At 38.7% G+C, this 11,784-nt stretch overlaps 1 protein-coding gene across 2 annotated transcripts; it reads left to right on the forward strand.

Moving 5' to 3' along the window:
* Positions 1-197: 197 nt before the first annotated feature.
* On the forward strand, positions 198-9,281 carry macir (macrophage immunometabolism regulator). Of its 2 annotated transcripts, none has more exons than XM_025908915.1 (3): positions 198-313; positions 3,024-3,157; positions 8,051-9,281. In XM_025908915.1, exon 3 carries the CDS (start codon positions 8,064-8,066, stop codon positions 8,703-8,705), a length of 642 nt encoding a protein of 213 aa, XP_025764700.1. In that variant the 5' UTR covers positions 198-313; positions 3,024-3,157; positions 8,051-8,063; the 3' UTR covers positions 8,706-9,281. The 2 variants fall into 2 exon arrangements, with proteins under 2 accessions (XP_025764700.1, XP_025764699.1); XM_025908914.1 differs by having other exon boundaries at positions 299-313; positions 8,047-9,281.
* Positions 9,282-11,784: the final 2,503 nt, after the last annotated feature.

Genomic DNA, 11,784 nt, shown 5'->3' on the forward strand with positions numbered 1-11,784 from the left:
TCATATATCCAATGACTTTATTTTTTTATTGATTAAAATCATAAAAAAACAGAATCAACTGTAAGTACAGTAAATTTAAGACAAAAATAAAAAAAAAAAGCTTCTGAATTAATATTGTTAAATAATACTGCTTTAAGTAACCATGCAACTGATCACACCTATGACCATGCAAATTTGCATACACAGTATTCCAACAGTCTGTTTGGTACTCCAGTCACAACAAAGCAAGCTGGCTGCTGGAGCCATAAAGACTGAACCTCGACCTCAGCTGTGCAGTCACCGTTCCAGCTTAACAATGATGGATCTGCATAAGGTATTTATTTGTTTATTTTGACTTATTCATTTCCTCGGCAGTTTATTTCCTCCCAAGGGCAACAACAGCAGCAACAGTGACTTTTTGCTTGATGAACTGGTTTGAATTTAACAAGCACAGCATTGTCTGCTTATCAGTAGGTGAAACTAAAATCCAGTCCCCCATTATAATAATACTGACAAACGTACTGGGACCCATCAGTGCCTTGCTGTAATTCCCTTCACCAATCACATTTTCCTACATAAATCTGCAGTAAAAATGAAAGCAGTCAAGATACTATGAACCTAATTTCAGAATAAAGGAGTAATATATTAAAAACTTAAAATGAAAACACTCATTTTTTAAAATTTACCATTTACAATTTATAAGACACACAGTAATAATTATTAATGTGCTTTAATAAGCAGTCTTCAGACTTTTATTAAAGCACAGACTGTGAGCACATCCGTTTTCATCAGCGACTGGATTGGATGGGATTTTGTGTATCCTGCTCAGGTTGGAGGCTTCCGCAGTGCAAATGCATATTTTAAACTAGAGAATGCATTTCCTGAAGAAACTGCAGTGTGAATGCTGATAGTTAAATGTTTTGAGCTGAAATGTAATAACTGCTGAATATCAAGTGAAAAAATGTCGAACGAACTGAAATACAGCAAAATCAGTCACCTGAAAGCCAAAGTGCAAAGTGAACAAAGCTGGTTTAACAGCAGGGGTACCCTCCTGGGATAATAAGCTGGCCAACGAAGGAGATAGAAGCCACTGACATCAAAACAAGGAAGCTCCTGACCAGGCATGGAGGATTTCACCCCAAGTCCAGCACCCTGAGGCTGTATGCTAAGCGGAAGGAAGGAGGCCAGGGACTGGTGAGTGTCAGCACCACAGTCCAGGATGAGACAACAAACATCCACAAATACATCAGGAAGATGGCCCCAACCAACCATGTGCTCAGTGAATACCTCAGGCAGCAGAAACCCAAGAAAGAGGAGGAAGAGGAGTCAATTTGGAAGGATAGGCCCCTGCAAGAAGCTAGAGAAGTACCAAGGACTCAGAGAAGAGCTCGAGAAGATGTGGAGGGTGAAGGTAACAGTGTTCCCAGTAGTAATCGGAGCACTAGGTGCAGTGACTCCCAAGCTAGGCGAGTGGCTCCAGCAGATCCCAGAAACAACATCCGAGATCTTTGACCAGAAGCGTGCAGTCCTAGGAACAGCAAAGATACTGCGCAAGACTCTTAAGCTCCCAGGCCTCTGGTAGAGGACCCATGCTTGAAGAATAGTCCGTTCACAGGTGGCGATTTTTTTGGGGGGGGATGTCCTGTCTGGCCTTTTGTTCGACCTTTATTATTATTATTTCATTTTTATTTTTTTCCATCTTGAGTTATTACAATCAGAATGGACGGCACCGAGGGACAGGAAAGAGGAAGAAAGAGAGGCTGGGAAGACATTTAACATAAGGAGATGGGAAGAAAAATAGAGGGGAAGAGGAAATGAGAGAGAAAAGACACTGAAAATCTGCTTGATCGCCTGCTGAGAGAGAAAAAACAAGCAAAAAGCAGACAACATAGTAGGGAAACCACAGCAACAACCATAAGCATCAGTAATAGTAAGTAATAAATATTGAGTGTTACTGAGCAGCATACAGTACTAATAATACATTATATGTTTAGAGGCAGCAGCCAACCAAGATAGTATGTGTGTACCTGTGAGTACCTGTTTGTACACCTGTCTGAACACTTGCGTATACACCTGTGTGCACACGTGTGTGTGTGGGCGTGCTTATGTTCATAAGATTTCTCCATGTAAGTGTCTAATAGTGGGTATGGGGAGCCATAACTCTGCCTCCCGAGCTCTTCTCTGAGCCCTTGGTATTTGGTTCTTCCTGATGTTTTTGTCATTTGGAATTGCTACATCTATGACTACGGCCATCTTCTTCTTCTTGTCTACCACCATTTTGTCCGTCTGTATCTGACAGATAACAGAACAAATTTTTTAAAAATGTCTTTATTTTTTGTTACTAGCAGGATATCACAAAAACACATAACTTGTTTCCATTTCATTAACTGAATGCAGAGAAAATGCAAAAGATAACACAGTTTGACCAGCATAAAACAATATTTTTGCACAAACAAAGTGATACACAAAGCTCTATTACTCACTGATGTTTGCAGTGTAGTTAAATATTTTGAGGAAACTGGACAAGTAAAAGATAAAGAAGTGGTAAACCTAAAAAAAACAAAAACAAAACAAAACACTATCTACAGCAGCTGACCAGCAGCTTTTTAATGTCCTTCAAGATGCCTACAGCTACTCCTGAAGCCTACTTAAAGAAATTACAAGAAAGCTACCAAAGAAAGTTAAGGCTGTGTTAAAGAATAATAAGGGGGCTGTGCCAAGTCTTTACTTTCAAGCTTGTCAGAATGGCACAAACTCTGCCTTTGCCTTATGTGCTGCTGCATTTCTATGTATGTTTGAATATGCGTCAATAAATTGCTGCATCTAGTTCCTAAAAAAAAAAAAAAAAGGAAATAAAGAGACAGGAGTGTACACTCTTCTTTATTTTCCGGCAATAAAAAGAAGTGACTTTTGTAGTTCAATTTACTATCAAAATGTTTCCTTTTTTAAGCTTGTATTTTTGAATTTGTTCATGAAAATGTTTCGTTGGGAATAATTGATGTAATTACATTTCACTGAATTTCATTTTGCTCGTAATTACACAGGTGTGTAAATTCCAGCCTCGTCATCCTATGCTTTCGTCTTCCTGGAAAAAAGAAGAAGAAGAAGACGACAGGAAGTGTTCCTGTTGCTGTTGACGAGCACGGGCGTGAGTTAACGGAGTGCGGAGATTTCGAGGGTTCGTGTTATCTTTCTTTCTTTCTTTCTTTATTGTTATTATTGTTATTATTATTATTATTACCATTATTAGTTTTATTTTTCCTTCTGCTGTCGGCTATGAAGCCAGAAAATCTCCGGTGAACATTACTGATGATGAACTAGCTTCTCCAGGCCATATAACGACAGTCCAGTGGTCAGCATCGGTGTGTTTCAAGTGCGGTGCTGAGCCAGTGTTTAAAACGCTACGATACGTCGCGTTTAAACTACGGTTCGACAGAAATGTAGATAATGTGTGTTGAGTGTACTAACGTTTTGTATGTAAGAGGTTTTTGCTCTCACCAGCGCGGTGAGCCATCTGATTCAGCAAGGAACAGAATGAATCAGGCCTGTGGTTTGGTATAACAGCCATTTCTTCCACCTGCGCTATCTCACTTCCTTCGAAAATACGACATTAATATTAAGGTTATCAATTATATCACGCTTGAGGTGCACATGTATTGGTGTGAAACCAATAGCACTGGTATAATAACAATGCGTTTCGTTGCTGCTGCTTTTCCAGGCTCCCTTCGTATGGCACGACTAGCCTCGCCATGGCGCTTACAGGCGCTGCGGCTATTAGTCCTATTTTTATGGGTGCGGGTCCTCTGTGTTTAAATAGTTCGATTTCTCTTTAAAATTAATCTCTGAAAACATAAAATATCTTGGTTTATAATTGTTTCATGGAATGAAAAAAATAGCCAGCACCCTTTATTCACACAAATTAATGACTGATTTTCTGGTGTTTTTACAGTATTGCTACCGGTATTGGCTTTCCTCCCTTTAAGGCCCCTTTTCACTGAACTATAAGATTGCTGTTTCCTGTGCAAGTTAGCAGTATGTTTTTTCTTTTCTGAGTGGTCATCTGTTATTCTTCAGTAATTACTGACGTTTTATACTGAACAGTTTACTGCATTTTTGCAAGCTTAGCTTAGGATGGAACAAAACAGACTTGCATCATTTTTTTCAGTGGCTTAAATTAAGCATTAAATAATTTCAAGTTACAACTAGGGCTGCTGTTTCAAGTGGAAGAAATATTAATATAGCTGGGCTGCTAGACCCCAAAAGGACTGGTAAGTGCCATTACCTGATTAATCTGGTGAGTGTGTAAGATGAGTTTCGGCTCTTTATCATGAGATAGCTTATATGCTATGTAAGTATTATGAGAAGTTAGTTAGTGCAATAGCTGATCTAGCAGTACAAGCTTGTCCCTAATTTCAAGTCACTAATAACTGATCCCTTACAATAATAATAATAATAATAATAATGATAATAATAATAATAATTTTAATGTACACTATTTTTGCCATGTATCACGGTGGTCTTGCAGGTTAGCTTTAACCTGATTTAGTGTCTCTTTGTTCATGCTGCTTAATGTTTTACATAGAGCTATGTTTATGTTTCATGTATACATTAGTAGAGATTGCCGCAAAGTCATGCCATGCATCTGATCTGATGGCTAACTTTGCCTTTAGTAGCTGACAGGATAATGTGTCCCTCAGAGCTGAGTACATTACACACATATATATGTATAGATATATATATATATAGATATGAATATATATAATATGGAGAGAAAGAGAGAGATAGAGATAGATATAGTCCATCCCCTCTCCAAGGACTGGTAGAGCCCTGGCTGTGTGTTGTGGTGAACCTGACTATATCAAGGTATTTCTCAAACTCCCACACTATCTCAGCTTTCTTCCCATTAGCCAACCTTGGTAGCATGGGAACAGTTGGTCAGGGTCTTTGCCCTTGGCTGCCGCTCAGCACACACTGTACCTGACACCTTACCAATTCTTGTATTCTATGGTGAATGACAGTCTGGTTTCACAGTGCCAGGCACTGTGCAAAAATATATAAAAAATAAAAAAATATATAAATACTCTCAAGTAAAGTAAAGTAAAAAAAAGTTTTTGTTCACTTCTATGTAAAATAAGATGTCTGGCATCAGCAAGTTGTATAACTTAAACATGGCGTCAGACTAACTTAACAGTTCATCTGCATATTGTAATACAACATCTGGAGGCTTACAACAACTTCTGTACCAGCTAGAAAGTTCGGTTTTTGATCAGGTGGTTTAATGAATTCCCGCTAGCTTTTTCAAAGTAAATGCTTTAATTGTAATTAAAACAAAGCTTTCTCCAAAGGATGGCTGCTATTTTGGATGTTAGAAACATGTTTTCTTTCACGCTACCTGCACTCTTGGTAATGGCTCTGCCTCTTTGCTCTTCGTGGTTTGTTAATGGACTCCAGCTTCAAGTTAAACTCTGCCAGTGTCATCATCACTACTGCTGTTGTGTTATCAGTGTTTCTGTTTAAAACTGGGGGCTGTGTAGGCTTAATGTTGCCAAACGTTTTAGTCACACGCTGCTCTTAGATACATTTGTATTGCAGGTCTGTTTTTAGTCGCAAATGTGGGTAAAACGCTCACTCTTACGTTCCCATGGTGACAACGGCACGCTACAGAGCCATGCCTTAAATGAAGCATCAACGCAAAGAATTTATGTTTGGAATCAAATGAATCGTTGCAGCCTTAATTCACACCAGTGGCCTGCTGGAGGTCATTTTATAGGCCATTTTATTTTATACTTGTTATAGTATAACATGTAACATACTGCATGACTTTTAAGAAAAGTGTTATGTGTAATATATGTATTGATTACTTTTTGAATAATGACCCCAGCACTGATCACAACAAAGAAGGGAAACACCGCCAACACACACACATTTGACCACATTGCATGTAATTAATTTGCACAAGTGTACTGTGTTTAATATGCTGCTTAACAATGGTGGTAACTCTCAAAGTGGAGCCATGGAGAACCTAATTACAATGTATAAGAGCATCAATAGGGACTCCAATCAATAAGTGATATCGATAGTGGAATTGCAGTCATTAATTGGAGATTATGTATCGGAATTTCAGGAGCGGGACCACGCCTCCAAACCCGTCCTTCCGGTTCTCATCTATATAGGTTCCCCCAGTTCTGCAAGCTGTTCATTCTGGTTTATGTGCCCCAGCCTCCCTCCCTTCCCTTTTCAAGTCTTTAACTTCTTCACTTCTATTTAGTACTTGGGGATCTGCCAGGCCCGGGAGCCGTTGCCAGTCCCCTTCGAGGCCTTCCCCAAACCGCAGCTCAATTCATGTCCAAGCATTCACCTTTACCTACTAAAACCTAAAACCTACCTAAAATAAAAACCTACCAAACCTAAAATTAAGACATGGGCCCAGCTAGTGAAATTCTTATCAATTCCCATCCCGATTTACCTTACAGTATTATTCACCCTCCACATCTACAGTATTATAGTACTACTCATGCTCTTTTTTGAGCTTCTGCTGCAGCTGGTGTCCCTGTCTATTTACTCTGAAAGAGGCTGTAAAACTTTGTGAAAGGAGTCTAATACGTGCCAGTCAGTCGACACATATCAGAATGGCGATACTGTGTTTTTGATGTTGCTGTTTTCGCCAGTGTTAGTTTCTGTTAGCTGTCATTAGTAAAACTTTCCCCGAAGTGGATCTAACTTTGTTGGATTATGACACTTAGCCAATTAAACTTTTGTGTGATGTGAGAATGTAAGGAGACTGTTTATCAGAGGGAAAGAGTTTTTTTGTTTGTTTGTTTTTGGGGGTTTTTTTGGGGGGGGGGCACTCAAACCTTCGAGATCGACATCTAGCTAAAACCTGGGATAAGGTTCCTATACGATTTAAGAGAGATAACATACGATAACATAAGATAAGATAAGACTTTATTGATCCCACGGCAGGGAAATTTCTGTGTATGTAAAAGAAAGGGTTTGCCTCCATTGATTTCAAACAGATTATGAACAGAATCTATACCTTCCTCAATACACATCAGCTCACCAGTTTAGAGTACCTTAAAAATAAATGGGAAACTGATTTGCCTATGCCCAAAGCTGTGAACATGATAGCTTTCTCTTCTCTGTTGACCAGAAGCATTACTCTTTCTAGATGGAAGGACTCTTTGCCACCAACATTTCGCCATTATGTTAGAACGATTATGTGTCATATTCATCTAGAAAAGATCAGATACATCATTAGAGGATCTGTTGTATGTTAATAGCAACAGGCAGCTGTTGCTATTAACATACAACCACACTATTATTAGTGTATTTTAAATATACGACAAAATAACTATTTATTTTTATATATTACTGGGAAAATAAAATTGTCACAAAAAGTATGGAAAGTAATGTTTGGTTAATTATTTCTTTGTTATACCCACTGTTAATTTTGAGAGGAAATTTTGATTTAGATTAAGTCCTAATTTCTGTTCCAATTTCTTTGTTTTTGCCTACATTTAGTCCATTTTTACTGCTCCACAGTTTACAAAATGTCTTATTTGACATCAAATGCAAAATCTGTCTGTTTCTTCTTCTCATCTCTTTTCTTCTCCTCTTTTTCCTCCAGTTGTTGACATTTTGTCACATTTTCATGAGAAACAGGGAGCATGGGAGCTAGCTGATTGTCAGCACCTACTGCAATCACCAGCTGGTGTCCGCTCCAAGCATGCCATGTTGACTGATCTGAATAGGGCCGGTGCTATAGAGCAACTTCAAGCTGCCACATACTGAATGTCAATTGTCAGCTCACCCACTGTATTCAAGACAGCAAGTCAACTTGGCTGCTTGCACAAATCATTGGCCACTTTTAAATATTTGTAATGGATTAAATTTAAGTGAAGACATCAGTTTTTTGGAAAATCTAAATACTAATGAGGGTAAATTTAGTCCTTCTTGGTGCTGGGACCAGCCAACTTCCCACCACCAGCTATATCCACCCTGTGTGTGTGTGTTTCTCATTTCTCATGGCTGATATTTTTTTCTTTCTTTTTTTAACCTTTTGATCAGTCAGGATATCTGTAACGATGGAAATGGATATAAGTGGAGTATCCAGGACACGTGTCTCCATTCTCCCTACAACTGACATCAAAGCCACATTGAAACCAGAAGCAGAGAGACCTCGCTGTTCCAGCACCCCATGTTCACCAATCAGAGGTACTGTTGCAGGATACCAGATTCTCCACATGGACTCAAACTATTTGGTGGGCTTCACCACTGGTGAGGAGCTGCTCAAACTGGCCCACAAGTGGTCAGAAGGTAATCCTGAGAAGGCCCGTGTATCAGATGCAGTGTCCAGCTCCATCAAGAGCACAGTCCCGAAGTCTGTGGACCTGGGCATCCACCGGTCTTCACGTATTTTCAAAGCCAAAGGCCGGTACTACCAACCATACGACATTCCTGCTACTAATGGACGAAGACGAAGGCGTATGCCCAGTTCGAGCGACACCTTCCTCAGATCTCTGGCCCACGGCGAGTCTGGGAGGGCTCTGCATGCTCCACTACCACTCTGTTTGCTTAAAAGTAAAGGTACCCAGTCCAAGTCTCTTGACTACCTTAATCTGGACAAAATAAGTATCAAAGAGTCATCAGACACTGAAGTGCTACAATACCAACTGCAGCACCTCAACCTACGAGGGGAGCGTGTGTTTACCAGAAACAAGACATGAAAGCACAGTGAAACTTTTTTAGATGTATTTCATCCTCTGGGGTATTTAGGTGCTATTTCTAGACTTGTTTCTTTCTACTATGATTATAAACAGTTCTTTAAGGAGACAGTCTGATGATAATCTTGTTATATTATTAGTTGGGAGGTTTACCTTGTTCTGTATGCTTAACATTATGAGGTTGTTGAGGTTAAAAAAATTGAATTATATAAATTTAGCAATAACTGATGGACCTATTTATTGACAGTTTTTATTGGCATTGTTGTGTGTTTGTAATGGTTGGATACACACTATTATACCAGCTTATAGCTGAGAAAGCACATATCACATACTGTATCAGCTTTAAAATGCACCGTTGACATCAGTACAATAGTTTTACTGTGACTGTTCTTGTTTGTTTGACATTATGGAACTGCATTTGGAGTTTTCAAATTAACAATATAATGTTATTGTATGTTGCACATTTATTTACGTATTTATTTATTGATGTAGTACTGTTGGTTTAGATGTTAATATGATTTCCACGCTCTAATTTACAGTAATGTAAGTAAATCAATTAAAAACAAAAAAAACATGCCACTTGAAGTCTGTCGTAATATAAAATATGCCATGTGCTTTTAAGAGGTATTTGATTTTTTTTCTGTCCATAATGATGCACAAATATAATTGTCAGTACTTAGACTACCATTTAAAACTTTGGACACACCTTCTGATTTAATGGTTTTCTTTATTTTTAATACTTTTTACATTGTAGGACAAGTTGTGTTGTGCAGAAGTCAGGTTGGTACACTGCTGACATCCCTGTTTGACAACTGTTACAATTCATATTATGGCAAGAACCAATCAGCTAAGTAAAGAGAAACAACAGTCCATCATTACTTTAACAACTGAAAATAAGTCAGACGAAAAATTGCTAAAACTTTGAATGTGTACCCAAGTGCAGTCGCAAAAACCATTAAGCACTACGGTAAAACTGGCTCACATGAGGACCGCCCCAGGAAGTGACCTTTGCTGCTGAGGATAAGTTCATCCGAGTCACCAACCTCTGAAATGGCAAGTTAACAGCACCTCAGATTAGAGCCCAGATAAATGCCACACAGAGTCCCAGTAGCAGACATATCTATGTTCAAATTAGGCTTTTATGGTCAAATAGCTAAGAAACCAATACTAAGAAAAAGTAACAAGCAGAAGAGATTTGTTTGGGCCAAGAAACACAAGGAATAGACATTAGACCCGGGGAAATCTGTGCTTTGGTCTGATGAGTCCAAATTTGAGGTCTTTGGTTCCACCTGCTGTGTCTTTGTGTGATGCAGAAAAGGCGAACGGATGTTCTCTACATACATGGTTCCCACTCTGAAGCATAGAGGAGGAGGTGTGATGGTGTGGGGTTGCTTTGCTGGTGACATTGTTGGGGATTTATTCAAAATTGATGGCACACTGAACCAGCATGGCTACCACAGCATCCTGCAGCAACACGCCATCTCATCCGGTTTGTGTTTATTTGAACAATCATTTATTTTTCAACAGTACAATGACTCCAAACACACCTCCAGGTTGTACAAGGGCTATTTGACCAAGAAGGAGAGTGATGGAGTGCCAGATGGCCTGGCCTCCACAGTCACCTGACCTAAACCCAAGATCATTTGGGATGAGAGTGAAGGCAAAGGGCCAACGAGTGCTCAGCATCTCCTCAAGACTGCTGGAAAACCATCTCAGGCGACTACCTCATGAAGCTCATTGAGAGAATGCCAAGCGTGTGCAAAGCAGTAATCAAAGCAAAAGGTGGCTATTTTGAAGAATCTAAAATATAAAACATGTTTTGAGTCATTTCACACATTTTTGTTTACTACATAATTCTACATGTGCTCATTCACAGTTATGATGCCCTCAGTGAGAATCTACAATGTAAATGTTCATGAAAATAAAGAAAAACCACTGAATGAGAAGGTGTGTCCAAACTTTTGACTGGTAGTGTATGTACTTTCACTTTTGATTGAATCCAGTAACTGATGAATGGTGGTAAATATAAATGACAGAGAAAAGACATGTAAAACATCTCCAGTCAGAGACTAACTAAGGATGCTTCAATTATTTGGTCATCTTAGACCGCTGGTAACAAGAATGCTTCCAAACAATCTCTTACTAATGTGACTATGGAAGGCATGGGGATGCAGAGTTTGCCATGCTTCTTTAAAGAGAATCAATTTGGAGCCACACTGGACAGAATGAAGGATTATCATGTAGTTTGATTAAATTCAACCAAACGACCATGTGTCTTCCACTACAGATAGAGTGTGAGAGAGTGTCACTTTACTTCTTGTAAATCTTTATTGCTTATTGTAGCAAATCAGTGCATCATTTGTTTTCTACATTGTTCATGACGGCAGTATGTAGAGATGTGAGATGTGTTTTTAAGTGTGTAGATTTCCCTTACAGCTTGTAATGGTTGAGTTTTCGGTCCCTCTGTTGCAGAACACTTTTTTTCTGTACATATTGCACTGTTGGATATGTGCTACAGACTGTCTCTGGAATTCTCTGCTTCTTTCACCACCACGGCACTAATTATGTGTTCCTATAGAAAACACTACAACAACAGTATTGTATATATAAGTAAGCCATTAAACACTTACAGATCTGTACACTCCTTGAGTATGCACCGTTGGACATGCTTCTTTGAAAGAATTGAAATTGTGAATTCTTGTCTCAGAACTTGTGTTTTTTGTTACACTTATCAGTGTAAAATGTATTAATTTAAGCTGTAACAAGCCTTTGTGAAATCTAAATTTTATGCTATAATGGCATCTCCCAAGTTCTGTTGCATAAAATGAAATAATCTGAGGTGCAATCTGTGAGACCGTTTATCTCAACATTCTCAGGTCAGAGCCATAGAGCATGTCAGTTGCGTTGCTGTATGCCACTGTAACTTTCTAATACAATCTGAGAGCCAGAAATTATGAATTATGATGAGCAATAATTATTGCCATTTAAAACATCATAAATAATGTAATATTAATTATGTAATGATCAAAAACAAGCACATATCTAAATGAATTTAGGTTTTAGAAAGTGCTGTTTTGTCTAA

The sequence above is a fragment of the Oreochromis niloticus genome, linkage group LG7 (genome assembly GCF_001858045.2).
Source record: "Oreochromis niloticus isolate F11D_XX linkage group LG7, O_niloticus_UMD_NMBU, whole genome shotgun sequence".
NCBI lineage: Eukaryota > Metazoa > Chordata > Actinopteri > Cichliformes > Cichlidae > Oreochromis > Oreochromis niloticus.

Coding starts and splice junctions, on each gene's coding strand:
- macir (XM_025908915.1), top strand. CDS start 8,064: ATGGAAATGGATATAAGTGGAGTATCCAGGACACGTGTCTCCATTCTC.